Consider the following 16,935-nt stretch of genomic DNA (forward strand, 5'->3'; position numbering starts at 1 on the left):
ATAGCGGCACTCCATCAGGGGGATTTTTTTCTGGCATCCTTGGATGTCATGAACATGTACCTACATGTTCGCGTATCCTCAAAGCACCAGAGTTTCTGTGCTTTGCGGTCGGGGGAGACCATTTTTAATTGGTGTCCTTCCCATTCGGCGGGTTTTCGCCAAGGTGCTCGTCCCGATACTGGCCCGGCTGTGTCAGCGGGGGTTTGTTATTAAGGGATGTCTGGACGACATTCTCCTTCGAGCTTCTTCGAGCTCTGCATTGGTGGAGCCAGTTATCACATGTTACCTGGGCTAGTCCTGGATTCCGCCGGGGCAGGAGTGTTTTTCTCCTAATGGACAAACTTCAGACTCTGCTATCTGCTGTGCAGCAGTTGCCGACCCAGAAGCGGTCATCTCTGCATTTCTGCAGGAAGGTTCTGGGTCCGTTGGTAGCCTTGTTCGAGGCGGTTCCGTATGTCCAATTCCACGCCAGGGTACTAAGGAGGGAATTGCTGTCACGATGGGACTAGCTTCCGTCATCTCTGGATTGCCAGATTCAATTGAGTCCTCTGATCATGTCTCCCCTGGTGTGGTGGCTGGCGTTTCCGGTGCTTCGGGCCGGAAAGTCGTTTTTTTTCTGCAGGCCACTGGACAGTGGTCACGACGGATGCCAGCCCCTCCGGTTGGGGAGGGGCGCTTGGGGCACCCAGTTAGCCCAGGGGCACTGGACTCAGGTGGAGTCCTGCCTACTGATCAACGTTCTGGAGCTCCGAGCAATCAAACTTTGCCTTGCCAGGTGGTCCCTGGATCCACAGGGCCGACAGGTCAGGATCCTGTCCGATGACGCCACGGCCATGGCATAGGTTGATCATCAGGGAGGCACACAGAGTTCTGTTGCAGCGACGGGTGTCGCGCACATCCTTTCAGTGGGCCGAAGGGTCCATTCCGGCTCTATCGGCCGGGTACATTCCGGGAATACGGAATTGGCTAGCCGACTACCTAAGTCGCACTGCACTGGGCCAAGGAGAGTGGTCTCTCCACCCGAAGGTGTTTCGGGGTCTGTGCCGAAAGTGGGGCACTCCGGACGTGGACCTTCTAGCGTCCCGTCTCTATCGGTAGGTGCCACAGTTTGTGGCCAGGTTTAAGGACCCGTGGGCGGACGCGTCAGGCGCGTTGGTGGCTCCTTGGGGGTCACTGTCGCCTACTTTACACCTTCCCTCCTCGGAAGCTTCTTCCTCGCCTGCTGTGCAGAGTGGAAGCTGTAGGGATTCTATTAGACCCGATTGCCCCAGATTGGCCGCGTCGCTTCTGATACGCGGACCTGATGCGTCTGGTGGCAGACGCCCCCTAGCGTCTTCCCCTGGGAATTGATCTTCTGTTACAGGGTCCGATCTTCCACCCTGTTTCACAGCCACCGGCCTTAGCGGCGTGGCTGTTGAGAGCCAGGGGCTTAGGGACCGAGGCCTATTGGGCTCGGTGATCTCTGCCGTGCTGCGTGCATGGAAGTCTACCTCACGTAGGTTTTTTTCTTCATACATGGAAGGCCTACATCTCTGTGTGTGGGGAGATGAACTGGCACTCTCATCCATGCGTTGTGTACAGGGTTCTGCTGTCTTTGCAGCAGGGTGTGGTTCAGGCTCTCGCCTTACGTACGGTTAGGAGCCAGATTTCTGCTCTGGCTGTTTTTACTTGCAGCGACCCTTGGCGTTGCACTCTTGGGTGCGTATGTTGGGTCAGGGGGTCTGGCAGGTGGCCCCTCCGGTGCGCCCTCCATTACCCCCATGGGACTTGATTTTAGTCCTTTCAGTGCTTCGGGATGCTCCCTTTGAGGACATTCGGGAGGTTTTTTTTGTTTATTGTCACAAAAGGTGATTTTATTTCTGGTAGCAATTACCTCGATCAGACGTGTGTCTGTCTGATCTGGCGGCCTTGTCTTGCAAGGCTCCCTGCTTGGTTAACCCCTAAGGATGAGGTGGTGCTGCGGCCGCAGCCGTTTTTTTCCCCCCTAAGGTCGTTTCAGCTTTTCACATTGATGTGGACATTGTTCTTCCGTCCTTATGTCCTCGGCCAAAATGCCAGGAGGAGGCCACTTTGCATCCTCTGGATGTGGTTCGGGCCCTACGAGTGTACTTATATGTTACGGTTCCGTTCCGGAAGTCGGGCTCACTGTTCGTGTCGGTGGCTGGCCCTACAAGAGGGCCTGGCAGTCTCGTCGGCCACCGTTCCTAGGTGGTTCAGACGGATTGTGCTTCAGGCCTATGCCCTGAAGGGGCGTGCGCCCCCCTTTCGGGTTGTGGCGCATTCGACCAGGGCGATCGGGGCCTCTTGGTCTTCCGGCATCATGCCTCTGTGTTACAGCGGGGTTAGGATGCATCCTGGTCGTCAATCCACGCTGTTTCAAAGTTTTACGAGGTGGATATGTGTGTGCATCTTTTGATGCCTTCCTCAGCCGCAGGTGTTACGGGCGGCAGTTTATGTTTGGAGTTTCTCCGTTGAGCAACTCCGGTTTTTGTTTGGGGTGTAACCTGGTTTGCTGTTACTTTCCCACCCCTCCTTTTTACTGCTTGTTACGGACTGAGGCCCCTAGAGCAGGGTGTGGGTTATGTCTGGGGGAGCCACGCCCCCTGGGAGGAGCAGCACAAAGGAAAGGTTTTAAAACTTTAAGTGCTGTTAAATTCTGCCAAAACTCTCCTGGTAGGAAGAAGCATAACCCTAATGTCAAAGAAGGCTGTCTGTCTATGAACTCAGAGAAATGGATTTTACGGTGAGTACAAAAATCCAATTTTTTTGTGAATGTTTAAATCTATATAAGCCGATACACATTTTTGATAATTGAAAATGGCCACTACAAACTGACCATGTGTTATCCAAATGCTAGTAAATAGTGATGACTTAAAGGGGTTGTAAAGGTAAATGTTGTTTTCACCTTAATGCAAAACCCCCCCCCCCCCCGAGTCCCCGTCATCCTGTTCGGTTCCCAGCCTGGCCGTCGGACGGATTGATAGCAGTGCAGCCATTCACATCCAATGACGTGTCGTGCCAGGGGGCGGGGCCGAGTGATACAGTTGGTGGCTATGCGAGGGAGCTTGCATGAAGATAGAAAGCTCTTGCAAGGAGGAGCAGAGACAGCCGCAGAGGGACCCCAGAAGACCAGGTTCGGGGACACCCTGTGCAAAACGAGCTGCACAGTAGAGGTAAGTATAAAATGTTTGTAATTTTACAAAAAAAAAAAAAAAATTACTTTAGTGTTTCTTTAAGGAGTTTTCCACTTGTTTGTAAATAATTTCATTTATTCAGCATGAAATGAAGCTTAGTTATGTAGCATGAGGTTGTATATTCTGCAATATTTACATTTTTGATAAACAAATTCAATGAATCCAAGCGCTTCCTATAGACAGACTTACCTATAGGCTGAACCTTGCTGAGGGCGTCATCGTGACACCAGATCCGCCCACGAAACCAGTACAGGGGAACCAAGCCTCACAGCAATAGAGCGACATCCACTGGAGACTGGCTGGATTCAGGGCCGGTGCAAGGATTTTTGCCAACTCAGGCATAGGTGCATTTTGCCGCCCCCCCTCTGCTTTTTAACCTCCGCTAGCGCTCAAGAAAGGGTTTAAAAAAACACCCGCAAAGCGCCACTTTGATTTCAATGGGCAGGGGCGCTTTAGGATTTTTTTTTTTACTGTCCTGCCAGCGCACCGCTCCAGTGTGAAAGCACTCAGGCTTTCACACTGGAGTGAATGGATCCACTCTTTCAGGGTGCTTTGCAGGCGCTATTTTTAGCGTTATAACGCCTGCAAAGCGCCTCAGTGTGAAAGGGGTCTTAGGCTACTTTCACACTGAGGAGCTTTGCAGGTGCTGCAGCGCTACAGAATAGTACCTGCAAAGTGCCCTGAAATAGCCTCCTTTCTCACTCCAATGCGAAAGCTTTCACACTGGAGCGGTGCGCTGGCAGGATGCTCAAAAAAGTCCTGCTAGCTGCATTTTTGAGGCGCTGTAAGAACAGTGTACACACTGCTTTTAAAGCTCCCCTGCCCATTGAAATCAATGGGCAGCGCCACTGAACTGCCAGCAAAGCGTTGCTGCTGCGAAAAATCGGCTGAGGCGGGTGGAAAATTATTGGCCAAACAATGATTACATCAAATCTAAAGCCCAAAAATTATAAAACTAGAGCTGGATTTAAACATTGTCTTGACCTGCTTATCTGTAAAACTGTCCAGAGAGCTGAATTAAAAAATATGAGCCAACTGACTTCTCCACATATTCTATGTGGATGGGGACCCCCCCACCTGTCAGAATACACTGATCAGAGCTCATGTGCTAATCAAATGCTGACTTCTTAGCAGGACCGTATATATATACTTTTTGGGGGAAAAAAAAAACAAAAAAAAAAAAAACATAATACTTACCTGAGGGATGGGTGACGTCACTCACCGACCCGCTCGGGGAAAAGAGGAAGCATGCAAAGGAGGGTAGGCGGAGCTTTAGGCTCTGCCTACGCCAGTCAATGGAATAACGCCGATCTGGCCGGTCACACTTTTTAAGAGGCATGGGGGGTGCCCGTCACACTCGGATCCTCCATGCTGCGCTGCCAGACTGCTGAGCTCATTTTTTTTTTTGCAGGTGCCGTGTCGCCGGGGATATAGTGCGGGAGGCGGCCGCAGTGGAGCCATAGGAGGACGGGGTTTTACGAGCAGGGAGCTTTATTTTTTGCCGCCCCCCCCCCCTATAGCGCCACATGGCACATCCCATGTCTCAGGCTGCCAATGCCATACAGTGGTCCGTGGATGATACACACTGTTCTGGCAGCTGCGGTAACTCGTTCGGTAGTCTATTTTCCGCCCTGTTCCCAGGGTCGACGCTGGCGCCGTAAGGCAAGTGCCCAACTTGCCTTGCACTAGCGCCGGCCCTGGCCGGATTGCCCTTTGAATAAAAGCGCATGCTGATCACACCAGGTGCCAGGCACAGGCACCAAATCATGCGAGTGCATCTCATATGTTTTATATTGTATCTCTTAAAAAAAAAAAAAAAAATAATAATAATAATATGGTTTTACACTATGAGTGCCCCCCTTCGGTCATCATTTTCCCCCATCCATGGAGAATCATCTTAAATAATACAGCTGACCTTGGAATATACCATCTAGGGGGTCTTTTCCCCACAAAGCACAAGTGGCCACTCTAGGGGTGAGAGTACATCCATGTGGGGCACCTCGGTCTGAACAATGAGCATTGGAGCATCATTTATCAATGCACAAGCACTTTATTTCACAATTGTGGGACGTTTACAACCATTAAATGTTTGATTCACTTATTTATGCTAAAATGTCTGAATTTTGTACCAGCTAAGCGCAGTGTTTATTTCATCATTACAGTGACGCTAGTCAGCTCATATTCACACTGCTGCTGGCAATTGGGTGATTCCTTTTTACGATTTCTTTGGCTCAAGTTTTTTGTTTTAAAGCCAAGCTCTGCAAGCTGAGATAACATGCACTGCATTGATGCATTCACACAATTTCACAGTAACCATGAGATAAAACAAAGTTCAGCAATAATCCTTTAGCTCATCGTTTTGCAAAACTAGGTACACTACAAACTGTATAATTGTTTGAAGAAAAATTCATCTGTACCAGCCTCTAAGTTTGAGGAGGAAGGGCAAGCAGTAAAAGTGAAACCTTCTAAGCAGCTTATAAACCTTGTCATCTTTCTGCACATAGCTTGACATTTTTTATTTCTTCCCTGAGGAGAAAAATGGCAGAAGGCCATAAGAGACCCAGTTTTTGAATATTTTAATGAAGTTCCTCCACCTATGGGTAAGGCAGGTAATATACGGCTATGGTTTTAAATAAAATTATTTAAATAGTCTCCAACGGTGTGTGTGATTAACCTAAAATCAGTTCCGATGTTGCCGTTTTACTAACCTGACAGCTTATTATTCTAAATAGAAACGTTAATTTTGTTTGCAAATGTTAAAGATTCTAACTACCAGCAAGAATAAGTCCTTACATTTAAAGAGCACCTGTCATTTCAGATCCATCATGGCAGCGCCTGTTAGCGGCATCCACTCACAAGCTGCCGCCACATCCGTCACCTTGTTGTGTCACTGCCACATCACCAGCCGTTCCATTAAAATGAATGGGACTGTCAGAGAGTCAACAGCGGGTCAGAGATGACAGTTGTTCTTTAAAAATGATATAAATCAAGCCTTTTTACTAGCGATTTAAATCACGATTTACAGGGAGAAAATATTTCCCCAAATGAGAGCAATAGAACAGAATCTAAACCTTCAATCGTCATGCAACTTTACTGAAATAAAAACACAGCAAATAAATGCATCGTCATTAATTTATTAAATGCTAAAATTCTCAAATTTTAGGAGCAAGATGTTTAGAACAAATGACAACGGTACTTTTATGTATCATGGTTTGGTAAAGTACAAGTTATTTTGCCCCAAAGAATTACCATGAAGCAGTATTGAGCAGCATTTCAACGATGACAGATGAGGATCAGAGGACAGCAGTAGTTGTTGGGCAGCTCCCACTAAGCTCTGCAGTGATCCACCGGTGACAGAAAGCATGTAATGGCAGCCTAGCGGTGAGAAGTTCTGATCCCTAATACAGGTTAGCCACAACTGAATTAGATTTAAACTCTCTTGCAGTGCAGGCCCAAAAAAAAAAAAATCAATAATATAATTAAAAAATAAAAAGAACATATAACAATCTAATGATTGGCTGGAAAACACATGGGAGAAAAAAAAACATAACCTAAAAAAATAAAACATGATCGTTTTAACACCTTTAGGTTAAAAGGAAAAACTAAAATCCTGGTTAGATCAGGATTAATATCAATTTCACAGATTGGCAAGCTTTATCCCCTGCCAAACTCTGGCAGAAAGGTTCAAATGTCATCTTGGTCTTACTATAGCGCCAACATATAGATCACTTCCATTCTACAGGAACCATTACTGGACCTGATCCCTAATAAAATAACTGCAATTTGCTGTAACACGCAATCCTTTCACTATGCAAATTCACGGAAGGCTAGAAAAAGGTCAAGAAAATAATTACCTACCCAATAAGATATTACTTTTTTTTCCTCATGGGACGGAGCGAGAGAACACTAAATTCTTACATTAGTGCAAAAAGAAAAAGAGGAAATAGAAATCTGAGATTTGATAAAGTGAAGTGTGAAGATGGGTGCTACAATCAAATGCCGCTTTAATGACACACAGATGACCAACTTTAGAGCCCTAATAAAAGCATACGTTTATAATGAAGAGGAAACGTACATCCTACTGAAATAGTCTGATTGGGGCGTCTTAAAATTAAATGACAATGGTCCATAGATTCTTTAGCACTGCAGGAAGGCTGTACGGTGAGAGGAACATGTATCCAATAAAGAAAGCATGGTGATATGTAGGAAGCACCGTCTAAGGTCACTTGCCCATAGTCAGCCTCGTCTTTCACAAAGAATAGAATCTTTTGTAGGACAAACTTATTATCATTGCTGCAAGCGTTGTATTCCTCCCCAAAATACAGCATAGTAATCATGATCTGCTTTTTTACATTCAGGTACAAGTTTGCAGGTGACAAAAGAACACATGTAGGTTGTTTAGTATCTTTGGATCTGGACAGATAATCTGGAAAGCCTTTGAAAAAAGAAAACACTGACATGATGCAGTCCTACGTGATAATGTATCACAGTATCACCATTAAAAATAAAGAGGAACACTTTAACAGATATATAAAACTTGAAAGTCTTCAATAAAAAAAAAAGAAATGCTGAAAAACAAAAATGACCAGGTCATCCCCTAAATCATAACAATTGTCTCAGGAAAAATACAATATCCATGTTAGTTTTCACTTAAATGTGGAATCGTGGTTTAGGGGCTTCTTTTTATGGCTTAGGTCTGGGATTGTGAGCTGCATGATTTGGCTCAGAACACAGCACCATGGCCCAGAATTTAGGAGTCTGGCTTCTAATACCTTACAAGGGTTCTTGTCCCCATCCATGAAACGACCTGAGAAATGTTCAGTCACCTTTAAACAAAGCCATACCTTTAAAGTCAAACCACAAAATGCAGAAATGGATTTTCCCAAACACACACCGACATACAGACCTTGAAGTCCCAGCCTGGGCTGGCAGGAGCCCCAAATCTCCCATGAGCGCAGCTGCTTAGGGACGGAAGGGCCTTGTTGCAGCAGACCGAAGCCTACTAGAGCCTTTACACTGATAGTTCACAGATTAGTACTTGCTTTGTGAATTCTCAGCATGTGTATCTGTGCAAGAACGTTGCAAAGATGCCCTTTTGTATTTGTTTTCCTTATTACATCTACATGCCTTGGTGACAACCTCCCCCACCCCCCAAGGGGTTATCCTTCTACAAAGTGTGTTAGAGAGAAGAACAGGAAATAGGGCTAGGCAGAGCTTTGTGTCTGGACAGTCTCATCTGTATCAGTGCTAGCTTTGCTTGCTTCTGTTACTTCTGTTTCTTTATTGTCAGCTTCCTGATTATCGTCTCCTTTGCTGGCTTCTTGTAACTGCTGACGTCGCTGGACCTCGGCTTTTAAATTTTCCAAGTCCTTTTGACTAGAATGACAATAAGAAAGTCAGAAAAGAAAAACAATTTCAGTTAAAGCGCAACTGAAGTTATAAAATTAAATATTCAGATAGACATTGTATTAATAGACCCTCATTTTATAACTCCCCTCCCCCCCACTTTTCTGTTACAGTAGTCATGCAGTGTGCAGCCCAATAGAAACCAGAATTTGACCATACACGTCTTTGTGAAGACTTGCATGGCGAGAGGTGTGGCTATTATTCACCCTTGTCTGCACAGAACGCTGTATGGTGGGAGGGCAGAGAATACATTTCCACCAAGACAAAAATAGACAAAAAATTTGAATGTGTCAGAGCACCACTATAAAGTGATAAAAGGTCTATTTTGGCAAATATATATATATCACACGCAACAAAAATGTGAAGGGTGTATCATTTTTATATATATATATATATATATATATATATATATATACACACATACACACACAAAAAATGATACACCCTTCACATTTTTGTTAATATTTTATTATATCTTTATATGTGAGAACACTGAAGAAATTACACTTTGCTACAATGTAAAGTAGTGAGCTTGTCTAACAGTGTAAGTTTGCTGTCCCCTCAAAATTAGTCAACATACAGCCATTCATGTCTAAACCGCTGGCAACAAAAGTGAGTACACCCCCAAGTCCAAATTGGGCCCAAAGAGTCATTTTCTGTGTGGCCACCATTGTTTTCCAGCACTGCCTTAACCATCTTGGGCATCACCAGAGCTTCACAGGTTGCCACTGGTGACATCATGGAGCTGGTGGATGTTAGAGACCTTGCGCTTCTCCACCTTCCGTTTGAGGATGCCCCACAGATGCTTAATAGGGTTTAGGTCTGAAGACATGCTTGGCCAGTCCATCACCTTTACCCTCAGCTTCTTTAGCAAGGCAGTGGTCATCTTGGAGGGGTGTTTGGGGTTATGTTGGAATACTGCCCTGCGGCCCAGTCTCTGAAGGGAGGGGATCATGCTCTGCTTCAGTATGTCACAGTACATGTTGGCATTCACTGTTCCCTTCAATGAACTGTAGCTCCCCAGTGCCGGCAGCACTCATGCAGTCCCAGACAATGACACTCCCACCACCGTGCCTGACTGTAGGCAAGACACATTTGCCTTTGTACTCCTCACCTGGTTGCCGCCACACATGCTTGACACCATCTGAACCAAATAAGTTTATCTTGGTCTCATCAGACCACAGGATATGGTTACAGTAATCCATGTCCTTAGTCTTCTTGTCTTAAGCAAACTGTTTTCAGGCTTTCTTGTGCATCATCTTTAGGAGATGCTTCCTTCTGGGGCGACAGCCATGCAGACCAATTTGATGCAGTGTGTGGCATATGGTCAGAGCACCAGCAGGCTGACCCCCCACTCCTTCAACCTCTGCAGCAATGCTGGCAAGACTTATACGCTCATTTCCCAAAGACAACATCTGGATATGGCGCAGAGCACGTGCACGCAACTTTTTTGGTCGATCATGGCGAGGTCTGTTTTGAGTGGAACTTGTCCTGTTAAACCGCTGTATGGTTTTGGCCACGGCGCTGCAGCTCAGTTTCATGGTCTTTGCAGTCTTCCTATATCTAGGCCAGGCATATCCAAAGTCTGGCCCGCGGGCCAATTAAGGCCCACGTTACGGTTTAATATGGCCCCCATGGTAATTTGGATAGATAGTGCCACAAAATATATATATACTGTATTTATCAGCACTGCCTGGGAGGGGACAGGACAAGTGCTACCAGATGTAGCGTCTAATAGAAAGTCCTTTCTCCTGGGCTGGCATTGGACGACTGTTCTGTCCATCATAGGAGGTGGGACTTTGTATTAAAGAGGCTGCCAAGTAAACAGGAAATTCTCCTGTATGTAATTTGTCAGTGCTCGTCCCACCCACCTCCCTGTCTCCTCCGAGGCTGCAGACAGGCATGGATCAGGCTGCATTCATTGCAATGGTAAGGCTGCATTCATGGCAAAGGCGAGGCTGCAGATGGGCACTTGCATTAATTTCTTATTTTGCTGCACAGGTTTTTATTTAAAATACAACATTTTTCCCTGAAACTTCCATCTTAAAGTGAAGGTGTGTGTTATAAGCTTATAAATACTATATATATATATATATATATATATATATATATATATATATATATATATATATATATATATATATATATATCTCTATCTCGCCAAATAACACACCGAATTTTAATGGTTTAAAGAATGTCAGGCAAAATGGTCGGCCCTCCCGCATTTAGATGTAGAGTAGCAATTCTTTATTTTAGATCCTCAGAGTTCTTTGCCATGAGGCACCATGTTGAACTTCCAATGACCAGTATGAGAGGGTGAGAGCGATAACACCAAATTTAACACCTGCTCCCCATTCACATCCGAGACCTTGTAACACGAGTCACATGACACAAGGAGGGAAAATGGCAAATTGGGTCCAATTTGTAAATTTTCACTTAGGGGTGTACTCATTTTTTTTGCCAGCAAAGTTTACATACTGTTATACAAGCTGTACACTCATTACTTTACATTGTATAAAAAAGTGTAATTTCTCCAGTGTTGTCACATCAAAAGATATAACACATTTACAAAAATGTGAGGGATGTACTCACGTGTGTGTGTGTGTGTATAAAATGTAGATTTATACACAAAATACAATGGAACCCAAAGTAATATGTAATCATTTACACACAGCACTGCCAGGCAAGCCCACCAGATACAAGAAAAAGTCATTGGGTCTTATTCTAATTAACCACTTGCAGACCTGCCACCATCATTATACTGCAGCAGGTCGGCACGATCCCGCAAACCGTCGTAGCTGTACATCAGCTTGTTAAAGCGGGATAGCGAGTGCGCGCCCGCTGCCGTGGGCCACGAGCGATTGCAGGCACGAGAGGCAGAACAAGGAAGTGTGTGTGTGCATGCGTGCATGTATATAAAACACACATATCCCTGTTCTGAGAGGAGATGCAGATCGTGAGTTCCTATAAGCTGGGAGAGTCCCATCCCCCTACAGTTAGAACACACAATAGGGAACACAATTAACCCCTTGATCACCCCCTAGTGTTAACCCCTTCCCTGCCAGTAACATTTACACAGTAATCAGTGCATTTTTATAGCACTAATCGCTGTATAAATGCCAATCCCACAAGTGTCCCATGTGTTCGCCATAATATCGCAGCTCCGATAAAAATCGCAGATCATCGCCATTACTAATAAAAAAAAAATGCCATAAATCTAGCCCCTATAAACGCTTATTGCGATTTTTATTAGCCGCTTCTTCAAACGACAAACAGGTAGGTCTTTTCGCGTGAAGTGGTTAAAAGATTTAAAAAAAAAAAAGTCTGATTTTACAATCCCTTTAAGTGCATCTAAGCCCAAAAAAAAGGTATCTGAGAATTGTGGCACAGGGAACGCTAAATGCTTGTAATTATTCAGTATACCATAGAAACATATTTTTGTCAGATCTAAAAACACTGAAGCAACAGACTTTGTGCAAATTAATATTTTTATAATTTTGAAAACGTTTGGCCACGGCTCTACAGGACAGTTGGTAAATGGAAATATTTCCCAATGGAACATAGATGGCAGAGATAAGCCAACAGGTTAAACCTTTCCCTATTCCCCATCAAAACAATAATTAAATAGATACATTATAAGCCCACACTGAGGAAATCGATGTCTTTGTGGTTTTCCTAGAGTCCCTATCCTCCTAGGGCAGTGGTTTATATGTCAGGTGTGTTCCCCTTTGAACATCTGGAGAAATTATCTTTGCCCTGCATATCTATCCCTCCTTCAGTCCATTTATGACTGCCACCTCACATTACCTCTGAGCGCTACGTATGAAATCACTTAAATGGTGTAATGAGATGGTTAGTCACCTGAGGGGAATGAAGAGGATTCCATTAATGATATTGAGCTGATCCAGGACAGTGGCCATGCTGGGAGCTGTGAACTAAAAGTGGGAAACACAGTAAGAATCACAGCTACATTCCTCATAAAACTATCACATTTTAAGTAAATTTATGACAAAAACATGCAACCTGCCACTGGTGACCATTTTTATGCTGACCCTCTGGTTTAAATACTTTGACTAAACTAAAAAAAGCGTAGAGATCAGAAAAGTCAAACTCAAAATTACCATACTTGTCTCTGGCCAGTAACTCAAACATAAAGCAGGAGGGTCAGCAATGTGTGTCCAACAGATTTCCTTTAATAAATGTCCCAAACATCTGGTGAAAAAGGCATCTGATTTGGGATGCAGGAAGGGGCATAAACCACTCTCCCTCCATGTATATGCTGAATGATGAACACACGTCACTTAGGAGAAAAATGCATTTAAATACAGAACTGTAAAGTCACAATATTGGGTTAGTGTTGTCAAAATCATGGAGACCTATTTGGACTTAAAGAACAAATCTACTCAAAATGAAATTTCTTATTTGTGGTGGAGTGGGGCAGGGCACATTCACTCAGGAATTCCTTTCCTGCTGCCCAGAAACTGAGGAGAATTCCACTTGCTCAGACCTCATGTTGGAAGCAAGGCAGTAGAAGGGCATCCAAATGTGTCCAGAGGGACACTGGGAGTAATTTGAGAACTGAACACAGCAACATGCAGATGCTAAAAAGTGCCAGCTCTTCCGGTAGCCAGGTTAGGTTCATGTTAACATGGCAAACAAAAGTGCAGTAACTCCTAGCAACCAAAATTAATGACTAAGAGTGATATCATCTGCATAATGGAGGAGATTAAGCAAAGCATACTTGGAGATGCCCCTACAATCAACCATTGGTAGTGTAGGACAGAACATTATTATTTTTCTTGTTTAGCACAAAACAGAAACGTGTGCATTTTTTACAACCTAGCAGGTCCATTTTAAATCCCCAAAACTGGCTTTGCCGAGGTCCCCAGATGAGACTGTACAAAACCAAATTTTACACCAATCGCCTTTATGTGGAAATTATTAAAGTAAACCAACCTGGTTGCTAGAGGTTTCAGCACTTTAAATAACACAAATAATTTTACTAAAATAAACCTATATGCATTATTTGAGAAAAAGAGCCAATAAAGTATTAATATTTTTCAAGTCATTTGACAAATAACATGACTAAAATTACAAAAAAGATCTCACATAACCAAAGAAGTTTTAAATATGGCAGTTAAATCTCTATGAATTTGTAGACAAAGCAATCTTCAAGACTGAAACATTTAATTGTTTTCTACAATCAGAGAGCCTTTCTTACAAAATCCACAGGAGACATGGGTCACACACCTTGAGAGGCATTATGTTGGCACTGGATCCATTCTTGTAAATCTCATTCATTGTCCGTTGTAAAGCTACAGCCTGCTGGGTCAGGTACTTCAAGTACTCTGAGCTTTCTTTGGTCTTCTCATGCTGCTCTCCCAGCTGGATGGAGAAAAAAAATTAAACTTTGAGATGATGCACTTTAAAAACAGCACAAGCAAACGAATGTAAAGAGAGTCAGCAATTCTGAGCTCGCGTTTTTAGAGTATGAACATAAATATGGTCTCGAGGAAAACAGCTGCCAAGATCATATGTAAACAGGAATCATACCACCACATGGGGAAAAAGGAGAACGCCGCTAGATTGGCTTTAAAAAAGTAAGAAATGTCAGAAGTGGGTTGCCTTGTAAACAGGAACAAAGTACCTGCTGTCTTGTGCAATGCCAATTTTGCACTACAATGACTGCTGACAGTATCTACAGCCCTCAAAACCATTGATCCTATGACAAGGCCCTAGGTCCTCAACGTTACACGACAAATCAACTAGGCCTGACACATGCTGGCCCAGAGAAACAGCTTGCTCACATTAAGTAGAAGATCAGAGACACTGGAGGCTAAAAACACTGCACAGGCTTCTTTGGAAACCGATCACGGAACTCCTCCGTCCGGAATGCCAATTGGCATCGCATATTTTTAACGGCCTCAGTTTCGAGGGCGTTACAAACTGCGTGAACGACATCATGATAAATGAGAAACTGACGGCCGGGTTATCAGATAATCACGATAAATTCCTCAGAATCTGGCAGCCTTGGGAGGCTCATGACCACTCTTCACGATTTGACCCACTACTTCTCTCCCTTTAGTATGTCTCTGCTTCCCCCACCCCATGGACTCCTTTTCCCCTCCCCCCTTTTTTTTCCTTCTCTTTTATTTTTCCTTCCTTTTCCCCCCTTACTATCTCTCATTGTAGTTTCTTTTTCTCCTCCCCCCCCCCCATCTTCTCTTCCTTTACATTTTTTTTCTGGCCCACTGGCTTAGTCCTGTTGGCAATGGAAATATGCTCTGCTGCTCTGTAGGGAAACATTTTTCTTCAGCTACCGACAGATAATACTTCATTTTATACATTTTTTGTGATATATATTTTTTTCATTTATTATTTTGAATGACACGGTTTGATTTTTCATGTTTTCATTTGTTGTACTCGTGGTCCTGCGAGATCATTGGCATGTTAATCTAGCCTACCATGATTTTCACTTACCTGTTTTTTGATCGGATGTCAATCTCCTGCTGACCTCACCTGACCACCCTTGGATTTCCAAGGGTTTTTTTCTAATTGTGCTTTGAAATGATCATTCTGTTTCTACTAGTTAGAGATATATATATATATATATATATATATATATATATATATATATATATATATATATATATATATATATATATATATATATATATATATATATATATATATATACATACACACACACACATTTTTTACACCTACGTTTCCTACTCCACAATCGTTTTGTATTGAACTGTAACTTTTCAATAAAACCCTTTGTACAAGAAAACACTGCACAGGCAAAAAGGTGCAAATTGTCATTAGGGACCAGTAGGTACTTTGTTACTGTTAGAAAAGAACCTATATCTGCATGATGCCAGCTTATTATTTGGTCTACATAGCTGTCCATTAAACAGTTCACCATGATGAAAATAGTGTAATTTACAATTACTGACCTGGTTTTTGTATATTGTGTATCCTTCCTTCTCGTGTTGTAAGGCAGAACGGAACTCCCCTTTAGTTTCATACACACGTGCTACAAGATGTTGACTGCAAAAGATAATACAGAAAACATATTTTAAATGTTAAGATACAATGGAGATGTGCAATTAACTGCACACATATACACACACACACACACACACACACACACATATATATATATATATATTAGGGGTGCACCGAAATGGAAATTTCAGGACCGAAACGAAACCAAAATAAATAAAAAAATTAATCCGAAACCGAAAATTACTTTTTTTCCCCCCCCCCCCCCCCATTTCAATTTTTTTTTATTAATTGTATGTATTACATGAGACATTTTAATTATCTTCATTGATTTAAAATAACCAGAATTGAAAAGCTTCAAGTCAATATAATAAAAACCAAACTTTTATTTCGAAAATTGGACACAAATAGTATATATTAATAAATAAAACTTATTGTTGCAAAACAGGAACAACAAATCCAGTAATAAACAGCAGCTGCGTTTGATGGTCACAGTGAGGCTGCAATTGATGTTTTTTTTGGTAGTCAGAGAAGGCAAGCATGGCTCAATAACACACAAACGTTTAAAAAAAAAAAAAAAAAACTGTGTTATTGAGCCATGCTTGCCTTCTCTGACTACCAAAAAAAAAAAACCAATTGCAGCCTCACTGTGCCACTGTGAAGAAATGGCAGATACAATTTTTAAGTGCTGGTCACCTCAGTCAGTATTAACCATCCCCCCCCAAATGCAGCCATTTTGTTTGTTCTATCCAAGTTCTAACTTCTAACAGGTTCTGTTGTTCCGCTTACTTTTTTAGCAGCACACTGCTAGGTTCCTCCTAGACAGGCAGAGTGACTAGTCTGTGTCACAGGCAGCTCCGACACAGCTCCCCCCCCTGCCAAGCGCTCCGAGTCCTCCCTCGCCTCCGGCAGTGACGTCACGCGGCTCACGCCGCTGGACTGCACCAAGAGACTCCCCCATGGGGGGGGGGGGGAGTAAAAAAAAAAAAAAAGGAGGAAATGGAGCTAGGAGGTGACTCCGGTGGAGCGCACTCGGCACACAATTTGTACAGTGCCACTTCCCGCGCTCTGTACTCGTCTGGCGGCCGCATGTGTATATGAACTGCGCCCCCTCCTATACGCAATGGTACTGCCCATGGAGGGCGGTCATTATCGGCAATTTAAAATTTGTTTCGGCACGTACCCCAAATTGCTATTTTCGGCCGAAATGTATCGGCCACCGATATATCGGTGCATTCATAATATATAAACACACACACACCCCTACATAGATATATACATACAGAGAAAAGTGCAGCGCTTCAAATATAACAGTATCACAAAATAT

At 43.4% G+C, this 16,935-nt stretch overlaps 1 protein-coding gene across 3 annotated transcripts in view; it reads right to left on the minus strand.

Moving 5' to 3' along the window:
- Nucleotides 1-6,310: 6,310 nt before the first annotated feature.
- Nucleotides 6,311-16,935, minus strand: part of CLUH (clustered mitochondria homolog) — a 94,361-nt gene continuing 83,736 nt past the window's right edge. For all 3 annotated transcript variants that reach the window (XM_040338448.1, XM_040338447.1, XM_040338450.1), the window contains exons 23-26: nt 15,560-15,653; nt 13,851-13,985; nt 12,462-12,535; nt 6,311-8,570 (exon numbers count right to left, since the gene is read on the minus strand). In XM_040338448.1, the coding sequence (XP_040194382.1) occupies nt 8,399-8,570; nt 12,462-12,535; nt 13,851-13,985; nt 15,560-15,653 (475 nt within the window). In that variant the 3' untranslated portion in view covers nt 6,311-8,398. The remainder of the gene's footprint in view (nt 8,571-12,461; nt 12,536-13,850; nt 13,986-15,559; nt 15,654-16,935) is intronic.

Source organism: Rana temporaria, chromosome 2 (assembly GCF_905171775.1).
Source record: "Rana temporaria chromosome 2, aRanTem1.1, whole genome shotgun sequence".
NCBI lineage: Eukaryota > Metazoa > Chordata > Amphibia > Anura > Ranidae > Rana > Rana temporaria.